This window comes from Prosopis cineraria, unplaced genomic scaffold, assembly GCF_029017545.1.
Source record: "Prosopis cineraria cultivar Desert tree isolate PC_DT_omini unplaced genomic scaffold, ASM2901754v1 PC14, whole genome shotgun sequence".
Taxonomy (NCBI): domain Eukaryota; kingdom Viridiplantae; phylum Streptophyta; class Magnoliopsida; order Fabales; family Fabaceae; genus Prosopis; species Prosopis cineraria.
Window position 1 is genome coordinate 26,181,317 of NW_026555345.1, and position 14,431 is coordinate 26,195,747.

The 14,431-nt window shown below is 33.8% G+C and overlaps 3 protein-coding genes across 4 annotated transcripts; 2 read left to right on the forward strand and 1 right to left on the reverse strand.

Annotated features, from left to right (window-relative positions):
- Window positions 1-412: 412 nt before the first annotated feature.
- On the forward strand, window positions 413-5,996 carry LOC129292655 (alcohol dehydrogenase-like 6). Of its 2 annotated transcripts, XM_054930249.1 has the most exons (11): window positions 413-517; window positions 624-665; window positions 771-907; window positions 1,356-1,393; window positions 1,704-2,026; window positions 3,624-3,706; window positions 3,819-3,894; window positions 3,993-4,054; window positions 4,927-5,022; window positions 5,148-5,309; window positions 5,678-5,996. In XM_054930249.1, the coding sequence occupies exons 2-11, from the start codon at window positions 626-628 to the stop codon at window positions 5,792-5,794; spliced, it is 1,134 nt and encodes a 377-aa protein (XP_054786224.1). In that variant the 5' UTR covers window positions 413-517; window positions 624-625; the 3' UTR covers window positions 5,795-5,996. The 2 variants fall into 2 exon arrangements, with proteins under 2 accessions (XP_054786224.1, XP_054786223.1); XM_054930248.1 differs by having other exon boundaries at window positions 468-665.
- A 1,974-nt stretch (window positions 5,997-7,970) lies between these two features.
- Window positions 7,971-9,150, forward strand: LOC129293940 (NDR1/HIN1-like protein 6). Its single transcript, XM_054932080.1, has one exon. The coding sequence runs from the start codon at window positions 8,128-8,130 to the stop codon at window positions 8,890-8,892; it is 765 nt and encodes a 254-aa protein (XP_054788055.1). The 5' UTR covers window positions 7,971-8,127; the 3' UTR covers window positions 8,893-9,150.
- Window positions 9,151-9,361: 211 nt separating this feature from the next.
- On the reverse strand, window positions 9,362-13,576 carry LOC129291976 (uncharacterized). Its single transcript, XM_054929465.1, has 4 exons — window positions 13,226-13,576; window positions 11,418-12,300; window positions 10,391-10,557; window positions 9,362-9,920 (listed from the first exon to the last, which is right to left on the reverse strand). Exons 1-4 carry the CDS (start codon window positions 13,447-13,449, stop codon window positions 9,713-9,715), a joined length of 1,482 nt encoding a protein of 493 aa, XP_054785440.1. The 5' UTR covers window positions 13,450-13,576; the 3' UTR covers window positions 9,362-9,712.
- Window positions 13,577-14,431: the final 855 nt, after the last annotated feature.

The following is a 14,431-nucleotide window of genomic DNA, read 5'->3' on the forward strand; positions in this document are numbered from 1 at the left end:
TTGCTAAATTTATAAACCAATATTAAGTTATAATTTTTAGAGAGGATGATTGATAATTTTTAAAGCAGCAATAGTAACTCGATGACATGATATTTTTTAAACAAACTAAAATTTTTAAAATAAACATTATTTAATGATTTTAAAAGTCCCTTTAGAATTTTAATAAATATTAAATATTTTCTTATAATTATATTCATCTAAGTCATAGTTTTTGATCAAAAAAAAAAAAAACTCATGGTTTAATAGGAAAGATATAAGAAATGAGTGCAAAGTTAATAAATTATTTTAACCAAATGTAATTAAAATGTTACATAATTAATAATAATAATACTTAATTTTTGTGTATTATTCCAAATGATAACATTAACAACTTAAACCGTCAGTCGACCAACCTTCCCTACCTACCCCGGGCTCTGTCGCGCCTTGATAGTTGACACGCAGCTGAGTTAGTGGTGAGTTGTTCAATTTCCATGTGGGTCATCCTCCTCCTCCTCGCTGACCCATCTCACTTGCAAAGGTTCTTTCACCAACTTCCATACTGTTGGTTTAGCAGCTTGATACAAACGCCTCCTCCTTCATTCCTAATCCTTCCTGTTCCTCCTCCTCTTGTTTTTGTTACACAGAAATGCCGCTGTCACCAACCCCTCAAATCATCACCTGCAAAGGTAAATTGTGTTATTATCAAGCAACCTGTTTTCTTTCTGTAGTAAACTTTCTATGCGAGCGATTGATAAAAAAATGAATCAGTTTGTGCATTTGATGTGAAACAGCTGCGGTGGCATGGGGAGCTGGAGAGCCATTGGTTGTGGAGGAAGTTGAAGTGAGCCCTCCCCAACCTTCAGAGATTCGGATTAAAGTTGTCTCCACCTCTCTCTGTCGCAGCGATCTCTCCGCTTGGGAATCCCATGTATTTTCCCCCCTTTACTATTATGCCTGTGCTTTATCTTCAATCTCCTTGTTTTGATTTTCCTCCTTCCTTGGTGTAATTGTGGATTGTGAATGAGCATAGAAGGTTAAGCGAAGGGGAAAAACTGATTATTTCAGCTGCTCGGACTGGCAGAAACAGTTATTAACATGCTCATCTTTGGTAGAGAGGAGAACTACCCCATGGCTTGACTTTTCATTTGCTTAACATATTGCTAAATAAATATCCATAATTTTGAAGTATTTCCTCCTTACTGCCTGAAGGCCATGCATATTTACCAGCATTATGTGTAAAATCACTAGTTAATCCTATAAGCTTTTTTTCTTTAGAGCGCATGTTCTTGTGCCTTTCACAGAAGCTGATGAAGGTTGGTAAATAATATGCTGATGAATATTTCTAAACATCTAACATGAGGCTTTTCGTTGTGCAGACCATATTTCCTCGAATATTTGGCCATGAAGCATCAGGGTAACAAATTTCTTTTCCTCTCCTTTTTTTTTTATTAATGCAAAATGAGTCATAAATGATCCTTAAATCATTATTTTAGCATCACTATTTTTCTGCATGATTCCCGTTAGACTAGCATGACAATTAGACAGAACTTTGAGATGCCTAGTTAAGGTGAAGTGATGATCATGTAAGGTATAGCTGATTCAAAGCATTATTGTGACATGCATGGGATGCCCTATCGCTCTGAGGACATCACTTTAGGTCGTAAATGACTGTAACTAATATAATTTCATCAACAGATGATGAATATTTAGCACTTGGTTTGCAGGATTGTTGAGAGTGTGGGCGAGGGAGTGACTGAATTCAAGGAAGGAGACCATGTGCTTACTGTCTTCATTGGAGAATGCATGACATGCAGGCTGTGCAAATCTGGAAAAACAAACATATGTCAAGTTCTGGGATTGGAAAGAAAAGGTTTAATGCATAGTGATCAGAAGACACGTTTCTCAGTAAAAGGGAAGCCTGTTTATCACTATTGTGCTGTTTCAAGTTTCAGTGAATACACAGTAGTGCATTCTGGGTGTGCAGTCAAGGTCAGCCCAAATGCTCCTCTTGAGAAAATATGCCTTTTGAGCTGTGGTGTTGCTGCAGGTAATTTTTCCAACTTTCATGTATATAACATTAGCTCTGTGAAATGAAGGGTAAAAGAACACTCTATAAAGCAACATGTAAATGTGTCTGGCCCAAAGTAAAATTTTACAGGACTGAGCTGGTGATCCAGCTTGGTGGTTCAATTTTTCTCTCGTTAAACCCAAGGAATGATTGGAGGAGAAATGGTCAATGCATCTGTGTCAGTCATATGCTTAACATATTATTGTATATTTCATTGACAATGATGTTTAATGAAGAAGTATAACTATGATAGCAATATTATCACGGGAGATCTTCTCAACAAAAGATCACCAAGTAAACTCTGCTTTATGTGAATTTTGTCAAAAGTCAAGGATATCACTTTTTTTTTTTGACATATAACATTCCTTGGCAACTAATAATAAGCAGTAATTGCTGACCCATCATGACAGATAATTTAGTTCAAGCTACTTGATGTTGTGTTTTATTCAACTTCATGACTTATTAGACTTCTATCACGCAGCTCAATTTTGGGCAAAATTTTCCTACCAGTTTCTTATCCGATCAACTTTAGTTTCTGAATAGTATCTTTAATAACTTTTAAAACCATTTTCTTGGTTGTTGTTAGAAAATTGAAAAGATAATTAATTCATATCGTTCCCTTAAGACTGAGTTTGTGCTTTTGAAGTGGTAGCAAGTAAGGGTGGGAATAGGCCAGGCCCTTATCTAGGGCCTTTGCCCTGGTCTACTTCAAGTCCAGCTTAGCCTATTTACTAAATTGGTTTAGGCTAGATTCATGTCTTTAATTAGGCCTATCTAATTAAATAGGATAGGCTTAGTTTTTAAGGCTTAGCCTACAAACCCAACAAGCCGGCCTATTTATATATATACACATATTAAGTAATATATCACACACATACATTAGTTTACCATTTGATTTTTAATAGATTGGATTATATATTGATTTTAATGTTTTTACTTTAATATTGTATTTTATATTAGTTAGTAAGTCATTTTAATTATTATATATTATAATTGATAAATCAAGTTATATATTTATACAAATAATCCTAAAATATATTTGAAACATTTAATACTAAAAGATGAGCTTATTTAAAATACTTATTTTTAAGTAGGCTTTTAAATGGTGTTTCAAGCCAGGCCATGCTTTATATAGGCTTAGGCTTGAGCCATGAGAAAAGCCTTATATAGGCTTCAGGCCAGGCTTAGACTTCTGATTTACTACATAGTTCAGGCCTATTTGGCCAAAGCCTAACTTGACCTAGCCTATTTCCACCCCTAGTAGCAAGTCTTGTAACCAAAACAATGTGGTTGACATTTGAATACACTGAAACAACTGCTAGAGCTTAGTAGCATTGGCAAAGTTTGCATCCCATAACACATGCTGCACTTAATTTTTTTTCTCTTATTTATCGCTGCAAAACTTACTATTGATTTTTGTAATTGCCTGCAATACATTAATTATTGTATATATCTCTGTAATGTATTCTTTGACACTGTCTGGACCATAGTTCTTGGTAAAAGTTATTTCTTAATGGAGAACAATATTATTACTTTTCTTATTGTTGGGTTGGTTGATCATACATTACCACTTTAGGTCTGGGCGCAGCATGGAATGTTGCTGATGTAACAGAAGGATCAACAGTGGTGATATTTGGACTAGGAACTGTTGGCCTTTCTGTAAGTATAAGGACTCATCAGCCATAAACTTCTGTGTCCGTCTTAGCTTTTTAAAAGATGAGAGATGCTGTATTCTAATTTGCAATTTGACAATGACTTTTCTCATAATTAGGTTGCACAAGGTGCTAAACTTAGGGGGGCATCTCGTATAATTGGTGTGGACAATAACCCTCAGAAGTGTGAAAATGGTACTATGATTACTTCTCCAATATATATTTTGATTTAGATTTGGACCTAGGTAAATCTTCGAGTTTACCATAGTTCGTCATGTTGGTGGTTGTTACAGCTAAAGCTTTTGGAGTTACAGAAGTTGTTAACCCAAATTCCTTTGAAGAACCTATCGTTCAGGTATTTTTATCAATCTCATTGTGAAAAGTATGACCCAGCCTTTTGTAATTACCCTTAGTAGATGACATATAATAACTACAAAAGATGGTTCTCATGTGCCATCCGGGAAATGTTTGTGGGATCTTTTTTTTTTTTTTTTTGAGTTACATAGGCAAGCCAAGGCTTGGAAAAACTAGAAATTACAAACTAGAGGTCTTCAAGAAACGTCTTACTATTAAGCATTCCCCTGGTCTTCAAGAAACCTTTCCAAACATCCAGCAGCGACATTCAGGATCAGAAACAAGTTGGAGCTATTCTGATCTAGGTTGCATAGATACGGGTACAAGTATCCGATACAATACGGCATGATACGGCAATACGGCAAATTTTCAAAATTTTAGGATACGGGTACGGGGATATTTATAATATATATTTCAACATTTTATGGTATAGGTTTATATATTTTTATTTTTAAACAAGTATTTCTAAAGTAATATATAGATATTTATAGCAATCAATTAAAATATTAAATGTTTATCAAGTTTTTAAGTGATTTAATAAAAAATTGTTGGAAAAAAAATCATATTATAAATGTTATAATATGAGATACGTATGCAGAAGTATCCTACAAGTATCGTATTGGATATGGATACGTTTACTTTTTTGAAGTATCCGTGCGTCATAGATCCTGATAAGCTCCCTTAGCCATAAATTCCGCACACATTTTGTGTTCCCTGCTAATGTTTGTGGGATCTGAACAAATCAATTCCCTCTGATTCATAATTTGGATAGATATAATATGATTTTGCTTCAGCAGAGAAATTCACTATGAAGTATGAACTAAAAGAAGATGATTGGAGTTATAACAATTATTTGTATGTTGAGTATTTCAGGTTGTTAAGCGCATTACCAATGGTGGAGCTGATTTCTCTTTCGAATGCATAGGTGATACTGATATGATAACCACTGCATTGCAGTCATGCTGTGATGTAATACTCTATACCCACATAACTAAAGATCTTGTTTTGTTGTTGACATGCTTTTTATATAATGAACTTGAATGAATTTATGCAACAATAAACAATTACATCGTATCATTCCTTCTTCCTCATAGGGATGGGGTTTGACCGTTACCCTTGGTGTGCCAAAAGTGAAGCCTGAGATGTCAGCTCATTACGCACTGCTATTAATGGGAAGAACATTGAAAGGATCTTTGTTTGGAGGATGGAAACCCAAATCTGATTTGCCTTCATTAGTAGAGAAGTATGTGAATAAGGTAACAGTAACAGCAACTTCATTATTTCCTATTATTTGTGATTCCTTTTATATACACACACGCATTGATGAATACAGGGCACATGGTGCAACATGGACATGGACACATTAGCCCATTAAACTTTAAAAAATATAAAACCTGACACAATAGAACATTCATGTGTATGTGTGTGTTTGTGTCCTAACTTGAAATACAATGGCCATTATGCTATGTTCTAAAATATTTTACATTTACTTTATTCTAAAAAATACAACTAACCCAAATGTTTAACAGTATCTTTTGAACACTTGATGGTTTTCTCCTCATGTCTTTAAGAAGCAGTAGTTTTGTGAGGAAACGCCCACTAACATATTTATTAAAATGCGCAGGAAATCCAGATTGATGACTACATAACGCATGATTTGCCATTTGATGACATTAACAAAGCTTTCAATCTCATGAAGGAAGGAAAGTGTCTGCGTTGTGTTATCCACATGCCCAAGTAATACCTGTGGCATCCTGGTTTTTTTTTTTTTTTTGAATTAAAAGGAGCAAGAACAAGAGAACAATTCACTGGTCTACCATGAGACTGTTACTTATAAGGTCAACGCTTCTTTGCGAGAATTCAACTTGTCCTCAAGAACCCAACACTTTGCTGTCATACTATATTGAATTCCTGAGGCCAAGTAGGTTTTCCACCTCGTGAAATATCTCTTTAATTTAGTCTATTTTGTTCATGGGCATGGCTTTGGAACCGCAAATAAGTGGGGCCTGAGAGGTCAGCGCTGCGATCTTTCTGTTTCACAGGCACAACTAAAATTAGAACTGAAAAAACAAGCTAAGCCTATAGAGCCTGTCAATTTAAACTCAATAATTGTTAGGGTTGGACTTGAGTTTTAGAGTTTCAAAATAAAATGCAAGCTTATAAGGGCCAACCCTAATGGGTTGGCTTTGTAGGGTCGAGGGCCAACCCGTTTAAGCCCATTTATTTATTTATTTATATTTTAAAATATTATTTATTATAATAATATTATTGATATTTTTTATAATGTTTTAAATATTTAGTTGTTATAGTAGTTTTTTGAGAATTAAAATTTACATGATATTTTGGTTTGTTTAATATTTTTTTTGGATAAAGTTTGGTTTTTTTAATTCTAGTCAATGATTCATGTTATGTATGTGTGTTAATATTTCTAAATTATATTTTTTCTGTGCCTTCGTATAGAACGAATTTTTCTGTGCCTTCGTTGATAAATTGCAAACTACATGTGAGAGCATGTTTTGAAATATACTCCCTCTGGTAATATTTATAATATACTTTCTAAAAGTAATTTTTAATTTAAAATAAAACACATTATAATAATTAAATTATTTTTTTTCAATTTTACCTTTTTTAATTAGCGTGAAAGTATTTAATGTATTTGTATTATTATTTAAAACTAAGAATAAAAATAAAAATATTTTTTTACTTTTTCATGATATTAAAAAAAATCACATTTGTTAATATGAATGGAATGATTGAAAGTATCTAATAATAAGGATAAGATGGAATAATGGGTTAGGAAATTCTTATAAAATGAAAATTATTTGAAAAATATTATATTAGTTAAGGCATATTTGAAATCTCAAGTGGATAAGGAAATAATCTATCTATTCAGTTCTAAATGTAGAAGTTAGATAACTAATTTATAAAGATTAAAAATTTAATTTAGTTATTTGTAAAAATTATGCGTTGGTTCTTCTAAAATATCTCATTTAATCATTTACATTCGAAACCTCTCTATTGTAAAAAGGAAAATATGTGCAATCTATGAATGAATTGGAGAAATAATTATAAATTTGGGGATATAGTAGATTGAAGTTTTATATTTAAGACCAAGGTAAATCCCTGAACTAAGGACTCGAGGAAGCATAAAGGGTTGATCTTGAAAACTTCGGTTGAGGGAAGAATTGGAATCCATGGGAAGAATAAGAATCCATTACCATCAGTACGATCAGTTTGACGTTGACATATTAATTTTTTTCAAAAAGCTATTTATTTATTTGCTTTTTTTTTTTGGCCGAAGCTATTTATTTGTTTGAACAAAATATAAACATATATAACACATTTTTTATGAATAATTTTTCTTTATTCATTTTCTACTTATTTTTGTGTGTGAGCGTTTTCTACATATTTAAATCCCATGCAAAACTCGCAGCTAAATTTATTAGAACTCCTTAAAATGGTCTTAATGAAAAGAAATTTGAACTTGTAAAGCACTTGGGTGGAACATGAGATTCTTGGCAATTCGGCTTCTTGTTTTTCCCCATTATCTTTATCTCTTTTTTTAGTCTCGAATTGTTCAAAATTAATTATTCATATAAATTTAAATTTTGATTATTTCAATGGGAGAAACCAAATTTGAGTTTTGGAGGGTAAACCAAGCTAGCTCTATTTTTTTCTCCTCGGCCTTGACTTTGCTAACGAAGCATTCATCTGCCCCACCTCTCAAAGATTCAATGGAACAAATTGTTAAAGTAAGAACTCGTATCAATCACGAAATTCCCCTTTGGCCAAAAAAAAAAAAAAATCATCATGAAATCCCACGAATGTCACACTTGTAGATGACCTAACAATAGCTATTTTGGTTCTTTGAATGCCGTTTTTAGGTGAGGAAGGTAACCTTACTCCTGTCCCTGTTGTAACACCAATCAGTTCACATTCCAACACATCAATCTTCGCAACAGAAGTCAAAATAGCAAGCTCTGTTTATAGCACCAAGCTTGCTACCATTGAAACAAAGCTTTTTCACTGGGTGTCTTTATTGCACATACAAAGAACCAAAGGACACTCTCATCCATGGCAGATCATCAGAGAATCTATCCTATGGAAGCCACAGAAGCACCGCCACCATCACCACCCACGGTGCCACTGATGCCACCTGGTTCATCAACATCAGAGAAGAGTGTTCCAGTGATGGCCCAGCATCACCCTACACCAATACAACATGCTAGGCCTGTAATACACTCACCAAAACCAAAGAAAGGTTGTTTTTGTAAATGCATCTGCTGGACACTAGTCTTACTTATCATCCTCATCGTCATCTTGGGAGCAACTGCAGGAATCATCTACCTCGTCTTCAAACCAAAGCTTCCCAATTACTCAGTAAACAGCCTAAGGATAAGCGATTTGAGGCTAAACTTTGACATGACTCTGTATGCAAAGTTTAATGTGAAGATTACAGCAGACAACCCAAACAAGAAGATTGGAATTTACTATGAGAAAGGAGGGGGTTTGAGCGTGTGGTACTCAAACACTCAACTTTGTGAAGGATCATTACCTGAGTTTTACCAAGGCCATAGGAACAAAACAGTACTTAATGTGTCCTTGACTGGCCAAGTGCAATCTGGAAGCACTTTAATGGCGGCACTGCAAGAACAGCAGCAGACAGGACGTGTTCCTTTGGAGCTTAAGGTACACGCACCAGTAGCCATTAAACTTGGGAGGTTGAAGCTAAGGAAGGTCAGGGTCTTGGGTGAATGTATGTTGACAGTGGATAGCTTATCTGCTAATAATCTGATAAGCATCAAGGCTAGCGACTGTAAATTCAGAGTCAAACTTTAAGTTTTATACACAATGATGATGAGTTCTGCCCTTTTACCCTATAGTGGCAGTCTCTCATGTTGCCTTCTTTTTCTGAATAAATGTTGTCATAGTAGGAGTTAATCATTTAATTTTTTCCAGTTCATCACTAGGAAAGGGAAATTTGCATGTGACATGCTTGAGTTTATTTCTCAAGTGACACTTTCCTAAACATAAGAGCCATGAGTTTTGATTTCGATCTTCATCCCCTCCCCTCTTATTTTTTCAACTTCCGAAATCTCAAGGCCTACACATCGAGCGAAAATAATGCTTATATTGGAGGAGTACATAAATAATGCTTATATCATAATAGGGCAAGTGCTACCACGACAACAAGAAACAACTGCAGGACAATCAGAAAACAAAAGGCAAAATAAAGGAATACTTCAATGTATTTGCCTTTATTAGGGATCACAAACAAAATGCTTGAAATAGGATAAGAGGATAGTGGTGAATAATTTATCAGAAATGCATCATTAGGCTTTATGTCATATAATACAGTAAAATGTATGCCAATACAATAAACATACCATATTATAAAAACTTCTATAATTTCATGAAAAACTAAAACTTACACAACACTATCTAGTGTTTTTCATATCTGCATACTTATTTTACAAGGCACGTCAAATGAGGCTTTTAATACAACCAACTAAATTGCAATGCCCAGATTTGGGGAACTCCTCAAGCAATGGGGTTTTGATGAACAGACAAGACACCCCCTCCAACTGAAAATACATTCTATTGCCTGCTATTGTGAGGGAAAGAAAGCGTTCACTGTTCACGTGGAGAATGCATGCAATTAATCACCAATTAGGGCACGTGATCTATGCTCAATAGTAGAAAGGGACATCCCTGTCTGAGAAACTGCTCTGACAAACGCCATATTTGCAGTTAAAGTTGGAGCGTGCCAATAGTCACCGGTACCAAAAATAACCTTATTTTTCATCGCCAACTTTCTTCTTGTTGGCAGGCCCATTATCCGTTCTGAAGGACAATCAGGAACAACCCTGAGAAAATACCCCCAATTTATTGGTGAAAAACATTAAAACTATTATATCAGGCACCAGCCAAGTTGAAAAATTAAAAACAACAAACAAATTTGATAAGCATACCAAATTAAAGGGGAACTCAAAGTCAGTAAATGCAACTCTACAAGTTCAGTAAATGTTAAGTATACAGGACTAGATTTACCCTAAGAATAATTAGGAATTAATCTCCCGCTTGGTTATTTAAGACCAATTATTTAAGCATCGTAAGCAAGTGATATACATTGTTATATTCAGTAGAGGTGATAAAAGATGATCTTTACAAAGTAGATCCTGATGAACACCATGCAACCAGATTGTTCGACAAAACTTGATAACAATGATGGAGTAGCTAAACGATTCTCATGGTTAACAAAACAATATATCTCTAGAGTTTTTGCAGAATAACCTAAATAATTCAGCAACTAAAGTAATATAATCATCAAATTCACCTGAGGCTACTTATTAATTTATCAGCTCTCAGTTTCTCATTGGGCCCACCACACAGTAATACCAACTCCTTGAATTCCATATGAACACTCTCACAAATAATGCCTGTCTTTCCACATAATAATCTACTGAATTCCACAAGGATGGGATTCTGAATGTCAGACTTTGCCTGAAGGAAGAGATGAGAAACACTTTAGTCAAATGAAAAAAAATGCTGACAAAAGCTTCTATAATTCAGAAAAGTACATAAAATACAATACACATGATGATTTTATCTAAAAAATACTACTCAATATGATTGACATCTGATCAATACTGTAACTGGTAATCAATTTAAGAGTAAGCATCATTACTAAAGGTGCCTTTCAATGAGGACACAGAAATGAAGAAATCTTGTGAATAAGAGTATAGCATCATAAAATATTTCCTTTTCTTCCTAACAATGGCGTTTATGAAATCTATTGATATAAGGTGAAGTAACGAAATAAGGAATGAATATTTACAGGCATGAAAGTCATCACAAGTTTAAAATGTACGTCTATATTCTATAGTTGCAAATGCCATAACAGTAAAAGGAACTGATCAAAAGCTAGGAACAAAAACTTCAATTACTCATCAAGTTTTAAAACTAACATGCTGATCGATCCTTCAAAATTCAAAAGGTTATATGTGAAGTTAAATGAGTCTGTAATAAAATAAGGAAGAATTAGAGTTAGGTACCAAGCTCTTGTGTTTAAGAACCAACTAACCACATAGCATGATTAAGTCCAACTTTAAAACTTAAATACTGAATAATTATGATGAACGTTATTTGACCCTCATGGTTGAATAATTAAACAGATTGATCATTAACTCCACTTTTTCCCATAAACTAAAGGCTGTTCATTGTAACTCCATGTATCCTACATAGTCAGTTCTTGATAGATAACCACTATGATAACATCACTATCTCACAAGGAGAAAATGACATGAAGAAATGAAAAAATGTGGTGCAAAATATGGATGAGAATTGAGACTATGACTACTCACTTGACCAACCACAAACTCGTAGTTTCCCTTGAATCTCACCCTCATTTCACTCTCTGGATGAGCCAAAAGTTTCTGCACACCACCGTCATTGCTAATTCCTGTTACAAGTGCTATCAAAGCTGTTGTATCAAAATTTATTAGATCAATATCCCCAAAATAGTTTCCTGGATCAGAAGATTCTAAATTTTTTATGTTCAAGGAGCATAATTCCAGTCCCAGAACAATGGAGCGGAATGTATCAGCCAAGTTGGCTTCACAATCTTCAACAGAAAGCTGAAGCTGAGCTTCAGTTTTCTCTACTGAAACCTCTGGTCGAGCAGAGTCCATAGTTAAACCTTTGACACTATGGTCTAACCCTGAAACAACATCCTTGCTACCAGTGGGTTTTATTTCAAGGATGCACGCATCTTTATAAGATCTTGCCAGTATGTTTATCCAGTCACCCTCTGATTCCTCAAATGCATCAAAATTAAAAACTGAAGGCCCCAATCCAATTTCTGATGCCCCAAACTCATCTTGAAGCTTTTTGTGAACATGGTTTGCAATCCCATTTGCAAAGAAAAGGATAACTGAAGAAGGTCTTAATGTTAAGCTTGATTGCGCAGCAGCAAGGACTTCTTGAATGCGCAATTTTAAACCCTTACTTTTATGACATCTATGCCAAGAGACATACTTTGGATTTCCATCAGATACAATAATCCAGACTGGCTTCCTGTTGAAGGTGCACACTATATCCACATGGATGTCTTTGAGAGAAGAACAATGACTCTCTTCTCTTCTAACTGTAGGTAAGAGTGGAACTGACTTACAAGCTCGAGAAACTCCTGTTATGAAAGGCTGCTGGAGAATGTGCACAACTGCCTCAAGATGTCCAATGTTGACACTGTCATCGTAAAGAGATAATTTGACAATAAAAGATTTATCATCAAAGAGAACAGTTCTAACTGAGCTAAAATCAAGACTCAGGGAAACCGATCTTCTTTTATTTGTTTCCAAAATGAAGGTTACTACATCAGGTTGAAGTGGTATTGGTATTCTAATGAAACAGACAATACAATAGGCAGAGCATAATGCTTCACTATATGATAAGACAAAAAGACCATAGTCTGCCCAATCATCTGCTAGGATGATGCATGACCCTAGGAGGCACTTGAAGCACTCGACTGGCCTCCATTGGCGATTAAGTTGACGTGAACAAATCAACTAAAGATATCTTAGTGCACAAGGATCCTTGTTCTCCAAATGCTTGAAAATCGGTTCATAAAAATAATTTAGATTGACATGTATAGAAATTAAACATCAGTACATTATTATATTATATAAATCACATAAATTTCAAAGTTTTCATAGTTAATACATGCAAGCATCTTATAAATATATTGATAAACGTTTATGCAATTAAAATCCTCATTCACAAAACGCTTTTTCCATTAATTGCCCAATGATTCCTGCCCCTTTAACAGGATGATACCTTTATGGATAGCCATCAATACATGGGATCTCATAAATTTTCCTCACGTAAAAACTTATTCTTGTCCAAGAAAAAGAGCTTGCAAGGACACAAAAGAAGAGAAAAGACGCATTCCTTCAATATATTATTCATCCAGGAAGACATTAATTAATTTAATTAACATAAATGATTTTTAAGGGAATAAAAAACTTTCTTCATTTCAAGCAGACAAAAACTAAAACAGTTCTTATCCACGCAGAAAACAAAGAGAAAAGCCTCACCAGTCATATTGGAAGTAATTCTCCTAGCAGCCAAACAGATGGAAACGTTTGAAAGAAATATGGAAAATGGGACAAACCTGAGAGGCGTAGAAATAGTAGCAGCAGCAGCAGCAGAAGAGGAAGAAGAAGAACAAGAAGAGAAGCGAGAGAGGAAAGAAAGCTCGGAGCGAGCTAATTTGAGGAGGGTGCGGCGGCAAGAGTCGGTGATCTTGGAGGACGCAGGCAACTCTTGAATTCTATCAATCACGAACCTGCATCTCTGCTTCGCCAATTCCACTTCTGCATCTCTCTGCTCCTTCATTGTTTGCCTCAATCACACCATCACACCGCGACATCAGCAAAACAACACTGCTCCTTTTGCTTTCATTTATTTAAAGTTTTTTTTTTTTGCCAGAAAAATGAGGAGGAAAAAGCATTATTTAGGAAATAGGATAGAACAACTGGGATTAAAGTTAAACTGTTATGTATTTGTTCAACTCAATCTATAAGCCCTAAGCCAATAACATAATAAATCATATTTTTAAATTGTTGATAATACTGTAAATTTTACTATTTTAACTTATTTTTTAATTTTTTTAAATACAAGACTATAAATAACGTAAGGAAAAAAAAAGTCAGGTCATCAAAATTCAGAAAAAGCTTTTGCACACACGATCTTGCTTCTTAGTTTCCAGAGCACCGCATACAAGGTACTAATCGACTCGCCGACTCAGTTCAGTTGATTAGATAAAATGCTGGCAAAAGAAAAATTGATTAGGTAAAATATTTTCTCAGGCCTGATTATAAGATTATAAATATAAATATTTTTTAGTTATTCATATAAGATACTATAAGTATCAATTATATTTTTTAATATTATTTTTATTTGAATTTATTAATTAAGAGAGAATATAATATAATTTTTTATTAAAATTTATTTTTAATTAAAAAGTTATTTTATTTTCAGGTAAATTTAAGGAAAAATGTCATATAAATCTCTCATAAATGAAAAAATGATAAATTGATTCCATCATATGTGATAATGGCAATAAGCTTCTAGCAGATTGATTTAAAATTAAATTTTTATATAAAATTATTTTAGTACTCATCTATAATTAATTTTATATGGTTCACCAATTTAATATAATTATTTACAAGTTTGATTTCATCAATTACTAAAATAATTTAAAAAATTATAATTTTTTATCGGCAGTTTTTTTAATAAATGAAGTTCAATTAATTTTATATGGTTTATAAATTTAATATAAATATTAATAAATTTAGTTTTATCAATAATTAAAATA